This window comes from Sebastes fasciatus, chromosome 11 (assembly GCF_043250625.1).
Source record: "Sebastes fasciatus isolate fSebFas1 chromosome 11, fSebFas1.pri, whole genome shotgun sequence".
NCBI lineage: Eukaryota > Metazoa > Chordata > Actinopteri > Perciformes > Sebastidae > Sebastes > Sebastes fasciatus.
This window is the reverse complement of record NC_133805.1, coordinates 15,897,977-15,922,385: the sequence shown is the minus strand read 5'-3', so window position 1 is coordinate 15,922,385 and position 24,409 is coordinate 15,897,977. Positions and strand designations below refer to the sequence as shown.

Below are 24,409 nucleotides of genomic sequence, written 5' to 3'. Positions count from 1 at the left end.
CTTGCAAGGAGCGTGTTTTTGTCTTGTGTCACGTCTCATTTTCAACACATCAAGACCTCCACGCACCAAATACAAACATGCACACACCCACAACAGGATACTGTTACCGTTAACATGGTGTAACTTGTTCTTCCTTATTCACCTGTAGTGTCTAAGTTACATTAATGTGTATGTTAAGAAACTAAAACTGGTTTGATAACTTAATATAATAGTTGCTAACCTGAACATGTGGGAAGTTTAACATGTCTTTGCTGGAAGGCTTTCTTGAGAACAATGGTAGGGTAAAGTTCAGCTTCTCAGGGTGGGGATCACTGAGGTCTGTTAACAGCTCCACCTAGTGGTTAATAAAGACAAACCACATGGACACATTTCCATGCTAAACTGAAATTTAAGCTCAGTAAAATACACTAAACCAGATCATAATATTTTTTTTTTTTCGGTAATCATCTGAGTTTAGGGGTATTAGACTTATTATTTTTGTTCTAATGGATTCTAGCTGACCTAATAAAATGAGCCAGATGGAGTTTGAATGGGCAGCAATAGAGTTTAGAGATACTATTGTGACAAACCAGGTAAAATACAGACTCTTGCTTGTGATTTGATTCTCTGGCTTTGGTATAGAGCAGTGGATCTCAACCACGGGGTCCCCAGAAAAATGTATTTTCACTATTTAATTCACTATTGAATTAAGCCCAATGTGAGTAAGAGTCATAAGAGTTGAGGATTGTGATCATAGGTTTCACTTCCTCCACTGTTAACTCCTCAACTGTATTTGAGAACTATAGAAATCTGGTCTTAATCATATCTAACAACCAAAATCTTTTCAGATGGAGGTCCCTGAAGCGAAATCTCAAGTATCAATGTGTGTCAATTTAAAGGTCCTTGACACAAAAAAGGTTGAGAACCACTGGTATAGAGCATTTTGGTAATTGTGCCAATCTCACAACAAGTTCTCACAATTGTTTGAATTTGCTTTCATTAATTATACAAATGGGATCTAGAAATTTTCATCTTTCAGCATATTGTAATTCAAGTGTTCTGAGAGAAAACTAGACTTCTGCACCTCCTCATGGCTCTGTTTTCAGGCTTTAGAAAATCTAGCCTGTGACGGGAGACTTTGACCAATCACAGATCATTTTATATCCGGCTGGTGGGCGGGGCTTGGTATTTCTTCAACTGATCTTAACATGGCTGCCGGGTTACAAACTTTCTCATTTTACAGCTAAACAGCATACTACAAGATGTTTCTGAAAACATTTAACTTGAGAAATAGGCATTACAGTAACAGAATATTGATTCATATTTGATCAGCGCCGCCTAGTTTGACCTTTTGATCGGAGTTTGTGAGTGATTGACAGCTGTTCAGAGAAGGCAAGGCTCCAGTTCGGCTCTGATTGGTTGTTTTCCTCCAATCTGTGAAATCTTGCCTATGCCATTAGGAGCACCGGAGGACACAGAGGAACATGATTTTTTTCAGATTACCTGTCTCATGCACTACTGTCAGGATATAGTGACCGTTTTAAAATCATATTTGCTCCATTTCTACCCACTGCAGCTTTAACCCAGTGTAGACTAACTATTTTCCAATTAATGGACTAAATGGAATAATGGAATACATTTATGGACACCAAAAACATCCATATTAATATGCAAAATAATGTAACATTTAACGTTATATTAAAAAGTTCAGACAGACCAAGAGAACAAATCACTCCACACACAAGGCATCACATGAGACCCCCAAAGTCTATAACAAGTGTTCTGCTGCTTGAATGTAGCTAACTAACATAATACCTATTATGCAGTTTATAATTCCACAGAGTAAAATACGTAATATAATGTCACTGTATCTGTTTTGTACGACGGAGTATTAGGGCCACATTGAGGGGAAAAAAACAACTGAGATTTCGAGAATAAAGTCATACATTTACGAGAAAAAAGTCTTAATATTACGAGAATAAAGTCGTAATTTTACAAGAAAAAAAGTCTTAATATTATGAGAATTAAATCATAAATTTTACGCAGTGTGAAAATGAGACGCGTGGAGCATCTTGTGAAGTTACACTTTAGTATAGGTTTCACAAATAAGGAAATACTTCATCTTTTGGCACATCAGCAGCACATTATCATCAGTATCAGGACCTTGAAAAGATTGTGCAAGAAACTGCGTTTATTCCGAAGAAATAAACCGAGACAAACAGCTGCTACCCGTCCAGAAGCAGGCTCAGGCTGCTATGTCCTCTCGCCCGTTTCGTTGGTTGCTGGTAATATGTTTTCCTAATATTACGACTTTTTTCTCGTAAAGTTATGACTTTTTGTTCTCCTAAATGTATGACTCAATTCTCGTAATATTACGACTTTATTCTCGTAATAAAATGTAATTTTTTTCCCTCAATGTGGCCCTAATACTCCGTCGAAGATCGCATCTGTAAACACTGTTGTAGTTCCCTCACTGTAGCGCTTCGCCCTGCTGATCGGTGTCCTCTCCGCTCACCGTAGTTGGTCACCACCGACCAACAGCAGTTGTTGTGAAGAGACTGACCCTCCGCTGAAACACAAACTACACATTAACTCCAGCTGGTATCGGTGAGTTCATTCACTCTATCATTTAGCTACACGGTGAAGTTTTCGTAATGACACTGACGTCGTAAATAAGACGAACAGCGTGCTAAGCTAGAAGCTAGTTGCTAGAAAGTGACAGCTAGCAGCTAACAAGCTAACAGTAAGCTAAAAATATGATTTGAGGCGCAGCTGAGCTGTCAGAGGAGACACTTGTGTAGGTTACAGCTCACGAGCTTTGTGTGCTAACTGCTCTTTATTAATGTGCAAGATTGTATTTATAATGTAATTCATGAAGTTAACACGTGTTGCTCGTTCAGTAGCTAGTGGGCGTTAACTGTGTTATAAGTCACAGTTAGGTAAGTGAGGACACAGTGCTGTTACAGTTACTGGCTTGTATTTGATGCTGTCTAGCCCACAGATAAGCCTTTTAGCCTCTCTGGGAAGCGGTTTAGCATTATGGGAGAACCAGACTGCGGCTCATCATGTTTACATTTCTCATTACAAGTGTTAAGATGGTGTTTACTATTTTAAATGAGTCACATATGATTATTTTCTGCTGTCACAATAGGCTGTGGATAGCCCCAGTTTGTGCCTGACATTTGTTATCATTACATTGTCATAATTTGTTATAATTAAACCTTTTATTTACCCAGGTAAGTCCCATTGAGATTACAATACAATCTCTTTTCCAAGGGCCAACATAGCAGTGTTTCAAACAACATACAGGCAAATATTTAAAGGTACAATATTATAAAAAAGTGAGATTTTCACGTTTTTTTTATTATAAAGCAGGCCTAAGTCCTGTTTAAATACTGTGAAAGTATCGAAACACTCAAGCCTCAGGGATATACACACAACCCGTATTCAGAAACTCTGCATTTGAAACAAGCTGTCAGGATTTCTGCCCATTCGTGATGTCACAAATATACAATATTTAGACCTTAAACACAATTTTAAATGTAAACTTTCTAAATGTGTCCCAGTTTATTCCTGTTAAAGTGTATATGAATGTCATCAGCTGACAGGAAGTACACATGTCCCCCAAGCTGTTGCCTAGCAACGCAATTCTGTTGCAATTCCGTCGTAATTCTGTCAAAATGCACTAAAACGGAGCGTTTCAGACAGAGGGGTAAATACATGCATATTCAGGCAGACAGTATGAGGAAAATAAAGTTTTTTTTGAACATTACAGCATGTAAACATGTTCTAGCAGAAACACAAAATACAAGTATGAACCTGAAAATGAGCATAATATGGGACCTTTAAAACACATAAATCAAACATTCAGTATCAATTCACAGGATCATATGCCTAGGAAGACAGACAGGTCTTCCTATTCAAATTTTAATTGAATTAGCCTTCAAACTTCACTACATTTATATTATAAGCTCTACTTAGATCAGCCTGTCTAGCTGCAAATCTGTCTTCAAGTGGTTCCAGGCTGCAGAAACAGAGAACATAAAAACCTGTTTGCCCATTTCAGTGCGAGCATCATAGACAGAGGGTGTCATTTGAGTGCAAACAATACTTACTAGTTTTAGGTGAGATATACCCACAAAGATTATAGGGGAGCAGACGAAGGATGGATTTACACATAATCATATACCAGTGAGTGAGTCTACGCAAAGCCAATGAAGGCCGCTGAACTAGTGTTGGGTGATTTGACCAAAATCTTTATCACAATATAGGTCATTTCATATCTCGATAACGATATATGTTACGATATAGCATGTTTTCTGGTAATTCAATAAATAGTCTATATGAAATAACCATATGGTAAAGCTAACCTTTGTATACTTGTGTGAATCAAATACTTGACAAATGAAAAGTAGTGAGTATTTTTTCATTTTAACAACTTGACTGCAAAATGAACACAACAGTTTTAAGTGAAATTATAGAGAAAAAAATAAATAAATATAGGCCTAGTCTGTATTGTGATAGTAATGATATAGAAAAATATATACGTTAGACATTTTTATATCTTTGTGACAATATATATCGTCATTTGCCCAGCCTTACAATGAACTCTGGCATCAAATGTGCAATGATGAGTGAGAGCTTTGGAGCCTGTGACAAACCTCAGATAATAATACATGAGAGGCATAAACTGGGGCTAGTATTCACTATAATTCATGATAATAACTGATTTCTTCCACATATTGTCATTTTATCTGTAATCTGTTGTCAATAGTATGTAAAGGTTTTGCATTGATGACGTTGGTCTTACATGAAAGCAAGCAAATATATAATGAAACATCTTTGGTTTCTTCAGGCTACTGCATTATTAAGATTAATTTCTTTGTTCGCGTTGTGGTTGCTCCTTATCACATTTACATACCTTATAAAGGGACATGAAATCAACACCGACTATTATGTTTAGTACTGATTCCTTTAGTTTCTGAATGGCTCGATTGCAATAAAGTTAGTCCTTTAGCTGATGGTTTGTGCCCAGACATATAAGAAGTTGTTTTTTCTTCCCAGTTGCACCATAAATAGTGAGGCATCATGGGCAACACAAGTGACAGGGTGTCTGCAGATCGCCATGGAGCCAAGGCCCACCGCTCAGACAGCAGCGGCAGTCACAAAGACCAAGAACCCAGCAGAACGATGGTGGACAGCACAGACGACCCCAACATCTTCAACACCCATGGGCCAGATTCCAAGGTACTGCTGGACAATACAGAAACACAGATTATTGTACAAAGTCTTGTTTGTTCTGCATGAATACCTTTCAGATTTCTCTGCCGTTTGTTACATATTATCACTGAGATGTCAATGAATTGTTTTTAGGCGTTGGGAGAGAAAGAATCAGATCCGAGTGACCAGGTGAAAACTGGTCCACAGGCTCGACCCACGGTCATCCGCTGGGCTGGAGGGGGAAAGGAGGTCTACATAGCTGGTTCCTTTAATAACTGGAGCATGAAGATACCACTAAATAAGAGGTACACATGTTTTTTTTTTGTGGTCAGCATGCTATGAATGTCAGTCCATTCTCACTCTCTCTATCTCATAGGGATCCCGTGCAAATTATTTCAGTTTATCCATTTTAGCTCGAACCATATGTGACAGTTGTAGAGTTTTAACTAAGAGGGATGTCCAGTATTGCACTAATACTTTCTTTTCCTTTCTCCAAAGCCATAATGACTTTGTAGCGATCCTGGACCTGCCAGAAGGAGAGCATCAGTACAAGTTTTTTGTAGATGGGCAGTGGGTCCATGATCCCTCAGAGGTACATCAGTGTCATTTTTATTTTATAGTCATGTTATTGAGTTTCCTTAATCCCAAACAGTTCAGTTCCAGACTCTTTCACGCTTTTTTGGCGTGTTACAAAGACCTATGATGTTATAAACATGACAGGATAGGAACCTCCTAAGGAGATTAAGACATTTTAAAAGAAATCATTTATAAATTGGCATTAAAATCTCATCCATTACCAACCCTAGGGTGCTGACAGATATTGTCAGTGTTGCTATTGTCGTTGAAATTGGTCAGGAAAACCACAGAAGAACCATGAAGAGTGTTATAAACAATAATTATAGAATTGCTTGATCATTACCTTCTTGAAACATCTTTTGCAGGCGGTTGTAACCAGTCAGCTCGGCACCATCAACAACCTGATCCATGTGAAGAAGTCAGACTTTGAGGTGTTTGACGCCCTGCATGTTGACTCTCTGGAGTGCTCAGACACATCAGGTCAGCCACTACAGTGAACACTGATAAAAAAAACTAAACTAAAAATAAGTTATTTTGTTAAGTTTAAAGTTAAATCAAGCCTTGAAACCCTTTCAGCTTTGTAATCATGACTGTGGTATGTTTGCAGATCTGTCCAGCTCCCCTCCAGGTCCATACGGACAGGAGCAGTACATCTTCAGACCTGAGGAGCATTTCAAAGCCCCGCCTATACTCCCTCCTCACCTCCTCCAAGTCATTCTCAACAAGGACACCAATATATCGGTCAGTGCCTCCATCTACCTACAATTCTGATTTAACACTATAATTTCCTCAGATCTCAATTTGATTTGCCTTTGTAGTTGTTTTCTTTGTGTTTGTTTGTAAGTTTTCCTCTCACTCTCTCTCGGCAGTGTGACCCCGCCCTGCTGCCTGAACCCAACCACGTCATGCTGAACCACCTCTACGCTCTCTCGATTAAGGTAGGTGAAATACTCCTCACACATTTCCACATGTTACTGGTACAACATGAAATACACACATTTCCCCCCATCTCTCTTAACTATAAATCCCTGAGCAACCCAAAGGGGGTTTGAATCTCCTCACCTCTCAGCCAGTGAATTCGATGGCCGGGCAGAAACAGCTAATTTAACATAATACAAACTCTATCTAGACTCATTTGATCTCAGTTTTCTTTTCTCAACATGAATCAATTGCATATACCTAAAGGCTTCATACTTTTCCACCATTTAAATTATTTTGTTTTTGTCTCTGAAAATATTTACCCAGCAAATGTTTACGACTTTATATCAAAGTGGTTAAACAAACTTTTAAAGTGTGTGACTCTGACAAGCAATCAAAAGGAATTTGAGCCTGCATAACCTTTCATATTCTTAAAGCCACCAAATTTGTATTCAGAATGATTATACTAAATATGCTAATAATGCTGTGTGGACCAGTTGGCAGTTTCACAAATTTAAGCATCACATGTTTTTGCCAGAGGTGTGAATGTTCACTGGCCTCATGATTCGATTACGCCTCACTTGGGGGTAATTTCTTCAAATCTGGCACAAACGTCCACTTGGACTCATGAACTAATTAGATTTTTGTGGTCAAAGGTCACTGTGACCTCTCAAAACACGTTTCTGGCCATAACTCGAGAATTCATCTGCTAATTATGACAATTTCACACAAATGTCTAACAGGATAAAATGATGACATTTTGGACACACATGGATGTAAACTGCAACTTGACTGGTTGGTTGGCGAAGGTGTGACCCACCTCAGTACATAAACATTACAAAAACAAAACATAAATCCTTCTGCAGTGCATTAAAAGTGTGCTGTAATATACAAAAATATGTTTTTCACATAGCAGCTCTAAGACAGGGCACTTCCTGAATGCCTATGGCATTTTACACTGCATCAATTAGCCTAGCGGCTAGCAGACTTTTCCTTTCTCATAGCTCTTCTGCTGTTACTTGGTTTGGGTCACTGTATCTCCCAACAGGTTGAATTTCAGCCCGCATGCACATTTATTCAGCCCAACATTGTTGAAACAGAGTAGCTAGTGTAATTTTGGGAGCAAGAGCAACAAGATAGCAGACTGCCAATTGTTTGAATGCCGTCTCTCTGCACATGGAGAGTGGGTGTGCAAAGCTTCGCCCTCGGTGAAACGCAGAGGTCAAAGGAGAGGAGAGAATCAAGCGTGACAGCAAAACGCAGTAAAGCCTCACACAGAGCTGAAATGAAACCTCACTGCATCGATGCAGAATCGCCCACGTCCGTATCACGATGCATCTTCGAATCAAGAAATTTCCACACCTCTATTATTTGCTTTGTGGGTTTGGATCCCACTCATGAGTGTTGTGTTTCTGTTTGTGCAGGATGGAGTAATGGTGCTGAGCGCGACTCACAGATACAAGAAGAAATACGTCACCTCTCTGCTTTACAAGCCCATTTAAACCTCAACCTGGGTGCTCAGCGGTGCTTTTCTTAGAGAGCAGCATGTTTATATTCTGCTGTTTTTTTCCTGTGTCATCACATTTAGCCAAATCTTGCACTGAAACAAGTTTACAGGCGAGCTAAAGGCCAGCAGCTGTGACTGTGGCTTAGTTTTTAAAAGGTTGCACTTCTGTCTACACAGGGCTCTGAACTAAAAGTAGCAAAGTCAGTGTAGGGTGTCGGGAAAGAGATGAAAACCATACTGTGGCTTTTACCTGTGACATCTACAGACGGATAAGAGACAGACTGAATCACTGTGTGTATTCGAGTGTTTGCTGCAACTTGTGAATATATGCATGCCCGTGTGTAAAACGAGGAAGAGGGTGATCTGTGAAGGATCGGTTTCTTTAATGGTGATTTAACGGATGTTCTCTTAAAGTGAGGGCTTTTGAGTGTTATTGATGTGGATCGACAGTTTGATTTTAAAGTGTTGTCGTCATATCCTCCTTGATCTGATTTGAATTAAGTTTTGAACTAATTGACTTGACAGCATTTGTGGCAAGTGCATGTAGAATAACAGAATGGCCCAAAGCCAGCGTCTAGAAGCTGAAGAGATCAGCATTGGTTGAACATGAAGTGCAATAACATGCTATAAAAAGAACTTAACTCAAGATTGCCTCACAAACATGATGAACAAGAACAGGATGAAGAGGCAGCATCTTATTTTGTCAGAACATGTTACATATAATGTCTCACAGTGCAGCCATCACAGTGGAATCTACGTGAACTAAACTACTATTAATGGTCACTATAGATGGAGTACTTGTCTGTTTCAATAGACTGTATATATAGATGGACGACGCGTCTCCACTTCCTCCCACTGTACAGAAGTGAAGCCAAAATATCCCGGATACGGGAGCTGCCAACTTGAGATTTTGACGTCATTTGGAGTCAGTAGTGATCGGGCGGTTCACGAGCCATCACGGAGAGAATCACAGCTGTCAATCACTCACTTTTTATAACATGAATTAACTAATTAAAACCAAACTTATCAGAAAAATTAACACTTGAACATACATCTGCGTGATGAGAACTACCTGAAATGCCAGAAATCATCTTTGGAAAAAATGTATTTGACGTGTACTTTGACTTTTTAGTTTGGCCCATGTCCCATCTGCTAACATGGAGGAGGCAGGCTTTATGACCTATACTGCAGCCAGCCTCTAGGGGGAGATCCAGATGTTTTGGCTTCACTTTTGGGGAGCTGTCATGTCGTCTATTTGTATATACAGTCTATGGTTTCACCGGGAAAAAGCCCACTTTCAAGATGGGGAATGGAGGTCACAGGTCAATGTTTAGTTCTGCTGTTGCCTTTATCTTGACATCGTTTTGCGAGCACTTTACCATCCTGTGAGCAGGAGTGTTGATATAAGCTTCTAACTACGCCGCAGACAACTCTACTACTGTACTGTAGCTTCTCTGGATTATAAAACCCAATTTGTGCTTTTTTTCTTCTTTAGATATGATGACCTTGCCGTGCTTTATATGTGTGTGCATCTGTATTGAGTTCTATTTATCGAATAGGAATGTACTGTATGTTCTGTTACATGTGTAGTCATACACAGTTTGAACTTGCTGCTTTGCATGCATTGAATGTTTGCAACTTGTGAGGATTGCAGACTTGCAGATTGACTGCATTCAGATGAATTTACAGGGCTATGAGGAGAGATAGTTGCCATGAATTTAAAAGTTGTACACGTTTGCTCATATGTGTGTGTGTGTGTGTGTAGTTTACAGTACAACCATTTAAGATGATCTGTATTTTGAGGTAAGGTGGCTTTGAAAGTTATTTTTGTGAAGTCGTGCTGTTTAATAGTGTGCACTTACAGTACAATATATACCGGCGGTTGATACACTATACAGACTTATAACAGGGTTTTCATAAATCCTGTTGGTGTTCAACTAGACGCTCTGAAAGTATTTTGTGAATGTTGAGCCTAGCCATGAAGTTTTAGAGTTTTTAAGACGTGATATAAGGGAGAGTGGACAAACACCATGGTGTTTCAAGGCTAAAACCAAAACTTGAATTTTACAACCGTTTCATGAATGTTTTAAAATGCTTTGCAGAACCAGTGTGATGATTCTCTGTACAAGGTTTTACTTGTTTGCAAATAAAGAGAGGACACGCTGGTCTTAACTCCTGTCTGTTTGTCTTATTTTCTGTCTGGTGTAAGAAGACAGTTTTCTGTATTCTGGTTTAAAGGAACAGTGTGTAACATTTCAGGGGATCTATTATCAGAAATGGAATATATATTATTCAAAACTATGTTTTCATTAGTGTATGATCACCTGAAACCTTTTCGTTAGCTTAGAATGAGCCCTTCATATCTACAGAGGGAGCCGTTCCTCTTCACGGAGTCCGCCATGTTTCTACAGTAGCCCAGAACCGTCAAACCAAACACTTTTACGTTTCCTGAAGGACACCGTAGTTCTCCGACACGCTTGTGAAACCGTGGTACCACCAGCTCGCGTCTGACTTCCGTTGCTCCTACAGTAGTGTTATTATGGTAAGGATGGCCTCTGAGCGAGGCGAACGGCGCTACAATGGTTTTGCACTGAGCGGCTCACGTTACCGCAGTCTTGGAAAGGGAGGAGTGAGCGGAGGGATACTCAGCTGGTTGCAATCTGCAACCACACCACCAGCTGCCACCAAATCCTACACACTGTACCTTTTGAGGCACTTTTGTATGTTCTTTAAATAAGTTTCAAGTTTATTTGTTCAGTTTAGTTAGGTCTATTAAATCCATACATGTTACATATTGTGGTTTTGTCTTGATGCTTTTATGTTTTGTCTGACATTTTGTCAGTTTTTATACCCTGGTCCTGGAAAAACAATATTTCATTTGGTTTTTTTTAAAAGCTGGAATGACAAATTGAATAAAACTGAAACATTTTGTGTAAAGTTGATATTCTCTATTTTGGGATAGAGACACACTTATGGTCTATTCATCATTTCTATATGTTAGTTACTCTTTTACCAATCTAGTAAAAGAGCAACCTGGCTGCTGTGCTTTAGAGGGTGCGTCAGTACACTGTGACATCATCAGTCTTGGGTGTGGCCAGATGTGCAACAGCCTGGTGTTAAAGGAACAGTGTGTAACAATCAGAGGGATTTATTAACAGAAATGGAATATAATATTAATAATTATGTTTTATTTATTGTATAATTACCTGAAAATAAGAATTGTTGTATTTCTGTTACCTTAGAATGAGCCTTTTATATCTACATACGGAGCGGGTCCTCTTCACGGAGCCGTCCAAACACCGGCTCTAGAGAGGGCGATTCACGTTTTCGCCACCGTAGCTCTCCAACACGCTTGGCACATGGGATACGTTTCAGTTGATTGCAATCTGCAAACATCACCGCCAGATCCTTCAAGCAACAGCACAGGCAGAAGCTAACAGGGATCCAAATCTAAAACAAACAATAAATAATGACTAAAATTGAACAAACCACACAAGCTTTTCAAGTGTTTTATTTATTCTTTCCCAAAATCTTTCATTTATAATACTTTTGCCAACACAGCACACTGTTAACTGTCATCAGAGACAGGATCCATACGAGTCCTGTATCGGCTTTCTAGTTCATTATGCACAAACTCAGAAAAAGCTGCTTTCCAATCACATTAAAAGCTGCACCAATCAAATTGCACTATATACATACGCAACTCAGGACCAACAATACATTGTTTCAAACTGCCGTTTGATTCCCTTAATAACAAATAGCAAAAAGGCTTTGTTTACGCTCCAACAAGGTGCTTTGTGGTTCCAACGCTTCACAATCTTTCCAGTCATTGGCTTTTTTTTTTTTTAACAGTAGACAATTCTTCAAAACTTTTCCCTTTTAGCTTCTTAAATTTCAAAAAGGACATATCAAACGTTTTACCTCTATCGAAATACTTGGCAACTATTGTCTTATTCTGAAGACACGAGCGCAAACAAAACCTAATTTGGCAGATCTCAGGTAGGCGAGCGCTAGTTCAAGGCCATTTCTATCACTGAGAGCAGATTGAAGAAGTTCTCAAGCTAAATTTAAAGGCAAGCGAAGCGACATTAATCAGAGCTTTGTTATAGGTGGACGATATTGTGATCAGTGACTTAGATATCATGAAGGCATAGTTTGTGATTTCTTATCAGCCTATGTGACTAAATGATTCAAAGTGGCACAATCCTCTAACACACACTGCATATAAATCATACATTGCAGGAGGTGAATGCGGCAAACGTACTCGTAATACAATGATGTTTAACATCAAAATAAAACATATAAAGCTATTGCACTGCTACCCAGAAAATCAACTTTGCAAAAAGCAAATGTTGGATGTTTTTTCACACACACAAACACACACACACACACACACACACACTGGCACACACATGCGCGCACACATACACACACACTCAAAAGTTCATACAGAAAAAGCAGGTTATTTACAGCATAAAATGGCAAATGTACAGCAGGAACACATCAAACTAAATCTGAATAAGTGAGTGAATTAAAGAACAATGATCCCACCAGTAGCCTGCCAAAGTTTGCTTCATCTATAAGAACTTGATAACCTATATTGCCAATACCATGGGAATGCTAAGACGGCCTGAACCAAGAGAAATAACACAAAGATAATAGCATATGGCCACGTGGGAAAAATCCACTCTGTTGAGTTTTGGTCCAAAAAAAGGAGCTAATTTCCGTCGCACAATAATTCAAATATACTGAACCAGCTGTCTAACGGTTACCGTCTCTGTGGTTCTGGAGGCCCTCTGAAAAAAAGACACCTCGGTATCCCTACGGTCTGATCAGACCTGGGTTTGTCATTCGCATGGATAAGGCAAGTCAAAGTGAAGAGTTCAAAGGTCAAACTTTGGCAAGTATTGGTAATCCACTGTTCCATACTTTAGATTTTCACAATCTCTGTCATGCATCATCACTCCGGTAAAAAGTACAATCGTAACACTGATATCCTAACGTTATTATGAGTGTGACTAATAATCCAGTGTCAAGCAAAGAAAGGATAATAATAATAACCCGGTGCAGCATGATCATTCAAGAAACAACATCATTATTGCACATGCTCGTATGAGAACTCCTACAGAGGAGCTTGAATACGCGTGTTTAGCCTGGTTCCATTTGAGCACTTTGACCTCTTTTATTTTTTACATATTCTAGCATACATCCTGCTTAATAACAGCCAATCAGATTGATCGAATCCTTGAGCATTTAATTGACTCTCCTGTTTTTGACTTGTTCAGTACTTCAGATTCGGTAGGTAGGTGCCAAAAAGGCACCCTAAAAGAGGAGGCTTGTGACTAAAATGGAACCTTTCTCTGGCTTTTGTTCTGCTATTCATAACCCTTGGCTGATGGCTGACAAAGCATTCATAATTTTCTTCCACAAATACAGATACAGCTAGTAAACGACTACTTAGCAGTGATCATCGCCTACCTCCTCTACATTCCTCCACTTTGTGTAGTAGTGATACGTCGTGGGTTTCATTGTTCTTTGCATTGCAGTTGCAAAAAAAAGTCCTTATTAATAAAAGTGCCACGAGAAGTAAACTTGCATTTCTGTGGCAGTTAAAGTTGAGGATGTCTTGTCTTTGAGTGAGCCGTTTTCCATCACATATACAGATATACTGTATATATATGTGTGTGTACGTGTGTGCAGAATTCCTCTCTCAAGCCACGATTTAACATGCATGAACATCTATTCCGTCCGCAGGCTGTCTGGCTCTCAAAAGAGGATGCTCTTAGATACAGATCAGGGGGTGTACTATAGAAACTTTCTTTTTTAACTCGCAAGTTGAGTTCTTTCAAGTCTACGTTTAATTTTTCAAAATATCATTGTAAATTCTTTTGATGAAAATGTCAAAATCAGTTAAAGTTTCTGTAATACAACCCATGAAGCCAACCTTTGCCGAAACCAGATTGGCAAAACACACCTGGTCTGAGATCTAGGAGCATCTTCAACCAGCTCCGTCAGTAGGACGCACGTCACTGAAACCACCAGAGGCACATTTCAAACACCTTCTTCTGTCACACACACGACGAGGCAAACTGCCAACTGTATCACTCAAAGACAATAACGCATGTGGTGGGAGGGGGGAGAGAGTGACGAGGGGGTGAAGGGAGTCTGGTAAGGCTCAAGGTGCAGATTATACTGCGCACGTATTGCCTGGATGAGGGAGGGGTGGAAGCACTCTCATGGCTGGACGGAGGCTGGAGAGGTTTGGCGGGACAAGAAAGGCTGGTGTGTGAGGGTGGGGCTGGAAGGAGGGAGGGGGCGGCGGGTCTTGGCTGTTTCAGCATAGAGATCAGAGGTGGTAGCGTTGAGGCTGGTTCTTTAAAAGTCTAGGCATTGGCTGCTGCGCTTCCTCGCTGCTGGACGTTGATTGGCTGCAAATCCAAAAGCACCGCTGGTCTTCAAGAAACTGCGATCAGCAGGCCGCTCTCTGGCAACACCTCCTGGGTCCTCAGCTGGGTTTAGGGACAAAAGGAGAGGGGGAAAACAAAACGTAACTTAGTATTCAACAATCCTTATACAGGCTGATAAAACTGACAAACTGCTGGCGAGGTGAAATGTTAAAGGAATAGTTAAACGTTTTGGCAAATGCGCTTATCTGCTTTAGTTAGATGAGAAGATCGATAGGAGACGTTAGGTTGAGAGTGGTATCAATCTTCTCATCTAACTATCGGCAACAAAGAGAATAAGCGTATTTCCTAAAATGTCAAACTATTCCTTTAAAAACAATTAACACCACAGCAAGAAGTAGTTTACTGTGCGTAATGTTAGATGTAAAAACATTCCCAAAATACAACCGCTTGCAGATGAGAAGCTGAGAATGAGTGATTAGAGAATAAGCAGTGTTGTTACTCAAATCCTCTGTCTCACACCCACACACACACACACACACACACACACGCACACACACACACACACACAGTGTGTGCTGGGTGCCTAGTGGTGTGAATGAATCAGTGTTTATGGTCCTAACGTTGAAGGGCAGCAGTCAAACCTTTAATTTGAAGCTGTGTGCATCCTTAAGCGATGCTGTGACAGCATACACACAGAATGGAAACTATGCAGCGTGCGGTTATTTTGGTGCTAGCTGTGGGGGGGGGGGGAATGTGGGGGACGTGTAGAAGTAAACAACACTTTAGTGCAGTGGCAGCTTAGTGGACGGGTGTGTATGCAATTTGGTGTCAGTGTTGTGGGTTCAGGAACATCTCACGGCCTTTTACGTAAAAATACAGTTATTTACAATAGCTGGGTAGGTTTAGTGGGATTTTAAGATCACCATGTCAGGTGAATACACACCACATACATACCGTAGGTGCTGGTCACGTCCCATGTAGAAAACAAGGTAACCACACACAGCTCCAATGACTGAATCAACCTTTCAACCTCAATCACTTTATCTACATTTAGAAAACCCAAGAGTGGTATATTATAAAGTCCTTGTGTGTGTGGTCAGCTTGTTTTCTACTCAGGACAACCTCCCATGTTTTATTTACCTCTATTAAACACTCCAATAAACCAGAACTGTTATAAAAAGTTAGCTAAACCAGGATGCCGATTGCTGTGACGAGATGGTAAAGCAGTGATGGTTAGAAAAAGCAAATCCACACGGAGGTAAACGCTGCCCCAGACCACCTCACATTTACTTTTACACTTACACAGTTTTGACCTGTAGGCCTAAATTACGACAGTCTAAGTTATAGAAATTCATCATCTGGGACAACATCTACCTGTTTGCAAGATCACAAGATGTCAAACAATTACCAGCATAAGGAGAGGAAGAGGAGGAGCTTAGAGAGGAAAGTCTCAGCTCATTCTTCTGGGGGGTTTAAATGAGGAGAGGAGAGACAAATGCAGGACGAAGGAACACGTGTGGCAGAAAAGCCACAAGTGATGAATTTACATCGTAAAGACACCATGGACATCACAACAGACAATACTTATACACATAATACTGTGACCTATGGAGTATGCACACAGATAACCTACGTTATGTATGATACTCTGAATATGATGATGTTTGCTCACCTCTAAATTTGTCCTTGCTTTCTTCAGCACGTCACGAGTCCTTGACACTGCAAAAAAACAAGAAAAAAAGATGTTTCTATATTGTTATTACAAATCTACACGAGCACACAGATGATACATCTATACAAACACTTTATGTGCTGCATATATTAACAAGTTTTCCTGACCGTGAAATTCTCTGTGCCAATCTGTGCGTCCAAGACCAACTGCTTTGCGTCTGTCACATAATCTCTCTCTCTCTCTCTCTCTTTCACACACAAATGCACAGACACACTTACACTGGTTGACTATGAAGTGCTCCATGTTCTCCTTGGTGCGGCTGGTGCTCCTCAGTCTTTGAATCGTCCCTTTAAGAACCTCTTCCTGCTCTGTTATTCGCAGTTTAAGGGACAAGATCTCCTCCTGCATACACTGCTCCTACAAACACACACACACACACAGACACACGCGCACACACACACACACACACACACACAAAGTGACATTTGTTATCGAAGCTCAGTTTTCTTTCCAAACATGTTTGGGTTTCACAGCGCTTTAAAGGATAGTACCGGGGATGATATTATATATTTTTCTTAACAATGAATTGATCATGCTAACAAGTATTGCCTGTGTGGCTTACACACAGGCTGACAGGAAGTAATCTTGGACCAAAGCTGTTACCTAGCAGGGTAACAGAAGTAAGACAGTGGCTGGCGGTACCATATTTAACATTGTTTGGAAATGATATATTTGTGACCTGTTTAAAAGAACTTCAGTAGGAACAAATGGACATGATGGCGAACATACTGAGAGACTAATACATAGTTGGTTTTGGTCTTTTCATGGGAATTGTTGACAATAGCACTAGGGCCTCCCCCTCTTAGTAGATTAGTCAACTAATCGGTTGTTTTGGTCTAAGATTTCTTTAGTCCATTAGTTGTTTTTTATGCTTTTTTCATGCTGAATGACTAATTCCCAAGAAACTTATGAGCACATCTCTGATAAACACAGGATTTAAAGTGGTGCTTTTGTGTGATTCTTTGTGGAGAAACTCTGTTTTACAGATCTGTCGATTAAATCAACTAATCGATTAGTCAAAAATTGTACAAAATCGTATGAGTGTTCGCTGACGAAGAATCACTTTGGTCGAGAACAGCCCTAAATGACACAAATATTGTGTACCTCCAGTCTTTTACTTTGAAAAATCAGACCAGTAAAGTATCATAATGTGTCCCAAACCTTCTTAAGGTTCTGGATGGAGGGATCAGTGCTGGGTAGAGCTGCTCGCCAGAACATCTTCAGTAGAGACATCGCCTCCTCGAGGATCTGCCTCAGAGTCTTGGTGTTGGACATCAGACTCTTCACACATCCATAGTCCAGCACCTGCATACAGAGCTCCGTTAGATATCTGTACCCTAATAGTCGTGATTTGTTGTCATTGTTGTTGTTGTTGGCTCTCACCAGCTCACTGCTCTGCTTCTGGTTTCCCTCCAGCAGTGGCGGGCCGAGGCAGGCCTGCAGGGTTGTCTCCATGCGCTGGACGAGGCTCCGTCCCTCTAGGACCTGCTGCTGAAGAGCGCTGAAGTCATCCACATGACCGATGGCGTGGCGGCCGTTACGGTTTGCAAACGATCCATCAGGGGCATCCCCCTCCAGCTCAGAGTGAGGGTCAAGATGGTCTGCTGGAGGTAAAAGAGCTGAATGTATTTTGGAACTTGACTCTGAATGACATTATTGCATTTTTTTGTATTGCAAGAGAGAATTTTGTGGAGTTCAGAAGTGGATCAAACTAAATTCTGTCGGGCACATTGCAAGTTATTATTGTGACAAAGCAATACAATCTCTTTACAATCAGTCCACAGATTAAAGACAGATTAAGTTGCAGTCATGCAGTGCAGTTTAAGTCACACCATTGGCAGTGCTATGGCTGTCGTCCAGGTCAGAGTAGGGGGGACCGGGGGATCCACAGTTAAACAGACCAATGTCCCTGACTGGTGGAGACGGAGCTGGGTCTGTGGAGCACAAACATACACAAACCAGGCTTGGACACACAGCAAACCACACCACAGCACACTGAGCCTCACAAACATTTCTTAATGTCGTTAATGTTAATGTCACATCTAGGAGCCGCCGTCTCACCGTGCAGCAGCTGTCGCCTGTAGAAGTTCTCTCTCTGAGGGCTGGCGGTGAGGGCGGACAGGGACGGCGTGCGAGGAGAGCCGACACCCAGCTTCTGCTCCAGCTGCTTGTGGAGCTCCAGCTGTTTGAGGGCGCTGTTCTCCTGGACGCTGTTTTGCAGCTGGGCTCGCAGACTCCTCACCTCCCCGAGCAGCTCCCCCAGCTCCACCGGCAGACTTGGGAGCTCACACAGGTAGCCTGGAGACAAAACACACACACATCACTGGAGAGTCTGACTGGACATTAAGGCTGTCCTCCACCAAAGAAATTCTTAGTCGACTAACGCTCATACGATTTAGTTGACTACAATTAGTTGATTTAATTGACAGATTTGTAAAACTGAGTTTCTCCACAAAGTGTGACTGCTTTAAATTTTGTGTTTACCAGAGAGGTGCTTTTAAGTTTCTTAGAAATTAGTCATTCAGCATGAAAAAAGCATTAAAAATGACTAATCGACTAGACAAATCTTAGTCAGCTCAGACCAAAACGATCGATTAGTCGACTGATGGTGTAAGAGGCAGCGGCCCTACTGGACATACTTCTGCTTTAGTGCTCTTTGGGGTTTAGAGGGTTTCATCCCAGCACAACAATACAGTAAAACGTTAATAACATGTTTGTCAGTACTTGGGTAGATATTCAAAGTTATAATTTAGATAATTTTGTAATTATAGCATCTTTCAGACTGTTCTGAAGGCATAAGTAAAATGAAACAATCATAGCTTTTAGCCTCAGTGTCCCTGGTCTGCCACAATGCCATTCTTAATACCACCACCAGATGGCGGCAACATATTTTATTTAAAAAGAGGGAGTGTATTAAGTATAGCTAGTGTACAATGAGCAGACTGACCTTTGTTGGCCTTTGTGCTGGAGCACACTCGATCATACACTTGTAGTTCACTCTGCAGGGAGTGGATGAGCTCTCTGCTCTCACATAGCTGCTGCTGCAGTAGAGACACCTCATGCTGGAGCCTGGGGATGCATCATTACAGTTAGAGAATAGATATGTATACACACACAGATGAGCATAATTTCTATCTACGAATCAGTCGCTGTTTGATTCAGTCTGTATATACACACACACCAACCTGTTGGTTCTCTCCTGACTGGCCTGCCGTTCCTGCCTCAATATGTGTATCTGCTGTCCCTGCTCCTGACTGTGAGCCTGAAGTCGCCTCAGCTCCTCTTTCCACTGCTCCGCCTCCAGCTCTGCTTGTTTCAGGCGGGCGCGTGCTGTAAACACCGCCTCGCGCAGCTGCACCACCTCCTCACATGAATCTGAGGGGAGAGGAGAGTTCAAAAAGGGTTAACTTGAGGTATAGTAACAGTCTGTCGAGTTATTTTAAGACACTGAGGAAACAAAGGTCCCAGAACTGAAAGAGTGGGTTAGTGCAGTGATGGAAATAGCATCTTACGAATGAATGCTCAGTAGAATAAGTAGGGATCAGGATGAAGGGGTGTCTCCCTGGGACCAGTTCTGGGATTACGTTAAAATGGAAGATAGGTGTAAATAGATTTCAGTCTCCTCTGTGACTATGTGATCCTGTAGTAGGATTCATGATATATTGTATGTATGACATGTTTTCCAATTGTTGTGGTTTTGTTTTTGTTTTCCTTCTGGATTTATGAATTAATTAATTTATTTTTATTTGACTTATGTACTGAAATCTGCCTCCATAATATAAAAAAACGTACCAAAAATGTTAAAATGTTAAAAAGTTAAGAACAAAAAGGGTTAACATGCAGATATTCCAGAAGAAAATCATTAAAAATTTAGTTTCCGTTGAAGTACCTGTGCTGGTCTGCAGGCGTGACTGTAGACCCAAGTTTTCTTCCTTCAGGACTCTGATCTCATTGGACAGTTGAGTGACAGTGTCCAGTCCCTGAATGTAGATGTTTGTTGGTGCCCCTAAACAAAAAAAATAGTTATTTATGTAATTTCTTACACAAAGAGAAAGAAGTGTTGCAGCGACGGCTACGATACCTCCATCACGCCCAGTCGAGGCCAGCCTCTCTTCCAGCTGCTGTCGGAGCCTCTCGTTGGTCCTGATGGACTCCTCCAAACGCTGACGGAGACACCTCACCTCCCGCAGATGCTCCTCTATCAAATTTACCCCTAGAGACAAACAGCAGAACACTAATATTGTAATCATTTGATTCCTCTGAAGACTTTTAATATTAATTACAACTAGACAACAGTATAATGAGTCACACCTGCATAGCTGCTTCCCTGCTGGTGTCCCGGTGATCCAGAGAAGCCTCCAACCTGCTGAACCATGTTCTCCATGTCCCACAGAGTCCCTCCCGTCACTAGACCTGAGTCAGACTTCAGCGAGTGGCTTTCGGGAACGCCACCCAGCGGATACTGTTGAAAGGCATGATGGGAGAGCTGGCTGTAGCTGGAGAGATCGTGCTGGTTGTGGGCACCCGGTGAGAGGGTGAACAGAGCGTTGTCGTGGGGAACTGCAAAACCTGTAACCACACACATAAAAGAGTGAATTGTAATGTGTGAAAACACTCACAGGACAACGGAGGACTCTAATCTGCGAGTGAGATGGTAGCAAACAGGAGGTATTATGGTCTTTATTCACACTTTTCACACAGGTCCCTCACCCCTGTTCTGCTCATTCATCTGTTTGTAGAGCGTGTCCAGCTCTGGGCGAACAGCGATCACAGACAGGGCCCTGGGCCGGGGGTCAGAAATGACTTCTTTACCCCAGACGTCAGGGCCATAGGGGACAGAGAGGGAGTAGGAGAGAGGCTCTCTGAAAAGGGCTGGAGGAGAATGACAGTGCATGAAGGACGAGGAAAAAGAAAATGTGATTTTTGGGGTACTTTGCAAATCGTAGCTATCTGTGAGTCCCATACCTCTGGAGGACTGACTGGTCAAACCCACAGGGGCTGAGCAAAGCATGTTGGGACAGCTGCTTGAGGACTTGAGGAAGCCATGAGGAGGATGGATAGATGGACGGACTAAAGGAGGGGAATGGACAGTGAGGTGGAGGATAGAAAAGGCATTTCACAGAGTTGGAACATACAAATAAACTGTACCATCTTGTTCTGATCCGCGTCCCGGCTGCCGCAGCCGGTGCTCCTCCTGATATTCTCCAGCGTCCAAGTCGGAGCACAGGTCCAAGTCCTCATTGGTTCTGTACTCGTCGGACACAAGGGACGTTCTGTCTGATTGGTCGGTGGTCTCAGAGAGGGCATGGCAGCTTGACGGGGTTTCTGGACGCTGATGCAGCTTGGTGTGGAGTGACTCAATGATTTTATCTTTCTGCTGGAGCTCCTTACTCAGCCTGCATGAGCACACAAGAGAATCAACCATCACAGTCAGCTATTAATGAAAAAAGAAGCATGTTCATAATAGGCTACTAATAGTTGCTTGACGTTGCCTGGAACAGTTCACAACAGAACTTTTTTTTTTTATAGTTAAATTTTACATGATATGTTTATATTTGTCAATAACAACAAAATAAACAACACTGTTGTCAAGCACCATTAAATCTATATAATAACTGAAAACTATGGACAGTTTTTATGTAGCTCTACATCATTTTCCATATGAATAGTAAAACATACAACAAAAGGAAGAGTGTAAAGCGGCAACGATTAGTCAATTGAAAAGAAGAAAATGAATCAGCAACTATTTTGATAATCAATCAATAAAAAACAATCATTTGATGGTATAGTATAAATCTTAGTCTTAGTAATGAAGTTTTTGACTATTTCAAGCCAACCACCTGCTGTATATGGACCAATCTTCTTATGTGAAGTAAGTGTCCCTTACTGTTTCAGTTGCCGGAGCATGAACTCCCTGTTGCTCTCCAACTGCATCCTAAGAAAAGTTGTCTCTCTTGCTTGGCCTCGAGCCGTAGAAAAAGACCACAGAGAGTCTCTGTATATGGAGCTGTTCTTAGGAATCATAGATTTCCACAGAGGAGCCATCAGTCCAGTCCAGAGAGACCAAGTCCAGAAGCACTACAGACTCTTTGCTGTCTTCTGATTCTAGTTAAGACTTCTTAGACTACCTTCTAAATAATATCAGTATTCAGAAAGTGAATTTTAAACAAAAAACTCCAAACTTCGCAGAAGTTATAGATGCTGTTGCACATAAAATTACAGAAATCCATAAGTAAGTGACTCAGTGTAGATCCAACAGAAAGAGTCTTCCACTAAGCATGGCACGACTGAATGAGGCAACACCAGTAAAGGACTGTCCCTTAAGCCCCTAAAGCCCGGCTGGTGGGACACCTGTACTGTAGGTCTATTCAACTAAAAGCAACTTAAGGGTAGAGGATCCATGCTGTGGCCTGTGTGTGGATTAACAACAACCTTCTGTCGCCTCTCCACCATAAGGAGCTATGTGGTGCGCCGCAGCGTGTCACATGACAAAGTAAACTAATCACTAAGTGCTCTACAAAGTAAGCTAATAACGTCCCACAGATCACAATGCTGCAGGTGACTCTATAGACCATGGCTCTGTTGTTGTTGTTGCAAAGGTGTAGAGGTTAAAATTCATCAGTTTACCAAGCCGACTCACCGTAGGGCGAGCAACTCATGGCCTGTCTTGTCACCATGGCTCTCTGCACGGTCGCCTGTGGATATAAAAGAGGAAAGACAGAACATAAAGAGAGACGAAACTCTGTTATAAAATTACAATTTGGGCATAAAAGGATCACAAGAATGAGAAACTGTCAAACATGAACTGATGAAGGATGAGGGAAGATGTTCCTTACGTCCAGTGATCTTGGCGACCACTCTTTGTGCCAGGGCTGAGTTCTGTGCCAACTGCTCTCTAAAGCTCTGACCCATGTAGTAATCAATATCATTGGCCCGCAGCAGTTCCTCGAAGGTCTGCAAGATGTTGAGAATTGAAACAGGTATAAGAACAAAAAAAATACCTCTGGTTCATAATTATTTCCACATGTTGGTAATATGTAGAAATGTGATCAAATGTGATAAAATGTGGTTTAAAGAGGATCTATTATGCTCCTTTTCAGGTTTCATACTTGTATTTTTGGTTTCTAATAGAACATGTTTACATGCTTTAATGCTCTGATTGGTCCGCTGGGCCTCTCTGTTGTGATTGGCCAACCGAACCAAACTCTTCAGACTCCGCTCTAACTAGCTTTGTTTGAGGGCGTGCCAAACTAGCAGCTAGGCAGGTATTATGCAAATGTGTGACTTGGTGACATCATCACGTCACGGAAGAAAAGGCGGGACTTAAAGCAATGCGTTTCAGGCAGTTCAGCAGTAGTGTTTCTGTGGGGGAGAGTAACTCCCTTTGGCGTGGACTTTGGTCTTTGTAACTTTGCAGACCGTTTACATGCACAAAAAACAATATAACACACTAAAGGAAATGGGAAAAGGCACAACAACATAATAGATCCTCTTTAATGATTAATCTAGTTAGTGCAGAAGGGTTTGCGGTACCTTGGTGGTGTCACCCAGGTGCTGGCTGAGGATGTGGCAGACTCCTTGCCCCTCTCTCATCCTCTGCCTCAGGTGGGACAGCTCACGAGCTTGTGCCTGGATCAGAGAGTTGTACTTCCTGTGAAGGGAATAAAGGAGCCACAGTATTAAAAGAGGGCTGTAAGTCATATGACTAATCATTCTCATGTGCATCTATTAACTGATTCTAGATAAAAAATAAAGGTACCAGGAGTAACAGCTACCTCTATCTTGCACCTCTCTGTCTTTGTCCACTCACCCAGGCCAGGTGGCACATTTCCCCTCGTCTGCTTGACCTTTGCCCTCCAATCTGGAGCTCTTCAGCTGCGCCTCCAGTGATGCAACTCGTGCCATCAGCTCCTGCAGTTCCCTGCTGGGCTTGGACCCTGAGCGAATCCCTTGGGTGTCAGACATCCAGCCTTCATCCTCTTCCACACCGCTGGGGGCTGGTGACACCTCGAAGGCCCAGTTTACCTAGAAGGTGAGGATATAATGGGCATCATTATTGAACTAAAATTA

The 24,409-nt window shown here is 41.4% G+C and overlaps 2 protein-coding genes across 10 annotated transcripts in view; one reads left to right on the top strand and one right to left on the bottom strand.

Moving 5' to 3' along the window:
• The first annotated feature begins 2,444 nt into the window (after positions 1–2,444).
• prkab2 (protein kinase, AMP-activated, beta 2 non-catalytic subunit) lies at positions 2,445–10,376 on the top strand. The gene is made up of 8 exons (XM_074651072.1): positions 2,445–2,586; positions 5,044–5,226; positions 5,353–5,504; positions 5,698–5,791; positions 6,141–6,255; positions 6,383–6,516; positions 6,645–6,713; positions 8,118–10,376. Exons 2-8 carry the CDS (start codon positions 5,068–5,070, stop codon positions 8,193–8,195), a joined length of 801 nt encoding a protein of 266 aa, XP_074507173.1. The 5' UTR covers positions 2,445–2,586; positions 5,044–5,067; the 3' UTR covers positions 8,196–10,376.
• A 1,319-nt stretch (positions 10,377–11,695) lies between these two features.
• LOC141777102 (myomegalin-like) overlaps positions 11,696–24,409 on the bottom strand; it is a 51,260-nt gene continuing 38,546 nt past the window's right edge. For 3 of the 9 annotated variants that reach the window (XM_074651070.1, XM_074651071.1, XM_074651065.1), the window contains 20 exons: positions 24,150–24,364; positions 23,873–23,990; positions 23,176–23,293; positions 22,980–23,034; positions 21,488–21,735; positions 21,305–21,409; positions 21,050–21,211; positions 20,651–20,908; positions 20,421–20,552; positions 20,229–20,345; positions 19,525–19,714; positions 19,287–19,408; positions 18,401–18,637; positions 18,172–18,273; positions 17,723–17,943; positions 17,501–17,644; positions 16,558–16,696; positions 16,280–16,326; positions 16,016–16,070; positions 11,696–14,709 (listed from right to left, as the gene is read on the bottom strand). In XM_074651070.1, the coding sequence (XP_074507171.1) occupies positions 14,576–14,709; positions 16,016–16,070; positions 16,280–16,326; positions 16,558–16,696; positions 17,501–17,644; positions 17,723–17,943; positions 18,172–18,273; positions 18,401–18,637; positions 19,287–19,408; positions 19,525–19,714; positions 20,229–20,345; positions 20,421–20,552; positions 20,651–20,908; positions 21,050–21,211; positions 21,305–21,409; positions 21,488–21,735; positions 22,980–23,034; positions 23,176–23,293; positions 23,873–23,990; positions 24,150–24,364 (2,919 nt within the window). In that variant the 3' untranslated portion in view covers positions 11,696–14,575. The remainder of the gene's footprint in view (positions 14,710–16,015; positions 16,071–16,279; positions 16,327–16,557; positions 16,697–17,500; positions 17,645–17,722; positions 17,944–18,171; positions 18,274–18,400; positions 18,638–19,286; positions 19,409–19,524; positions 19,715–20,228; positions 20,346–20,420; positions 20,553–20,650; positions 20,909–21,049; positions 21,212–21,304; positions 21,410–21,487; positions 21,736–22,979; positions 23,035–23,175; positions 23,294–23,872; positions 23,991–24,149; positions 24,365–24,409) is intronic. The other 6 variants (XM_074651064.1, XM_074651063.1, XM_074651066.1 and 3 more) reach the window with 6 other exon arrangements.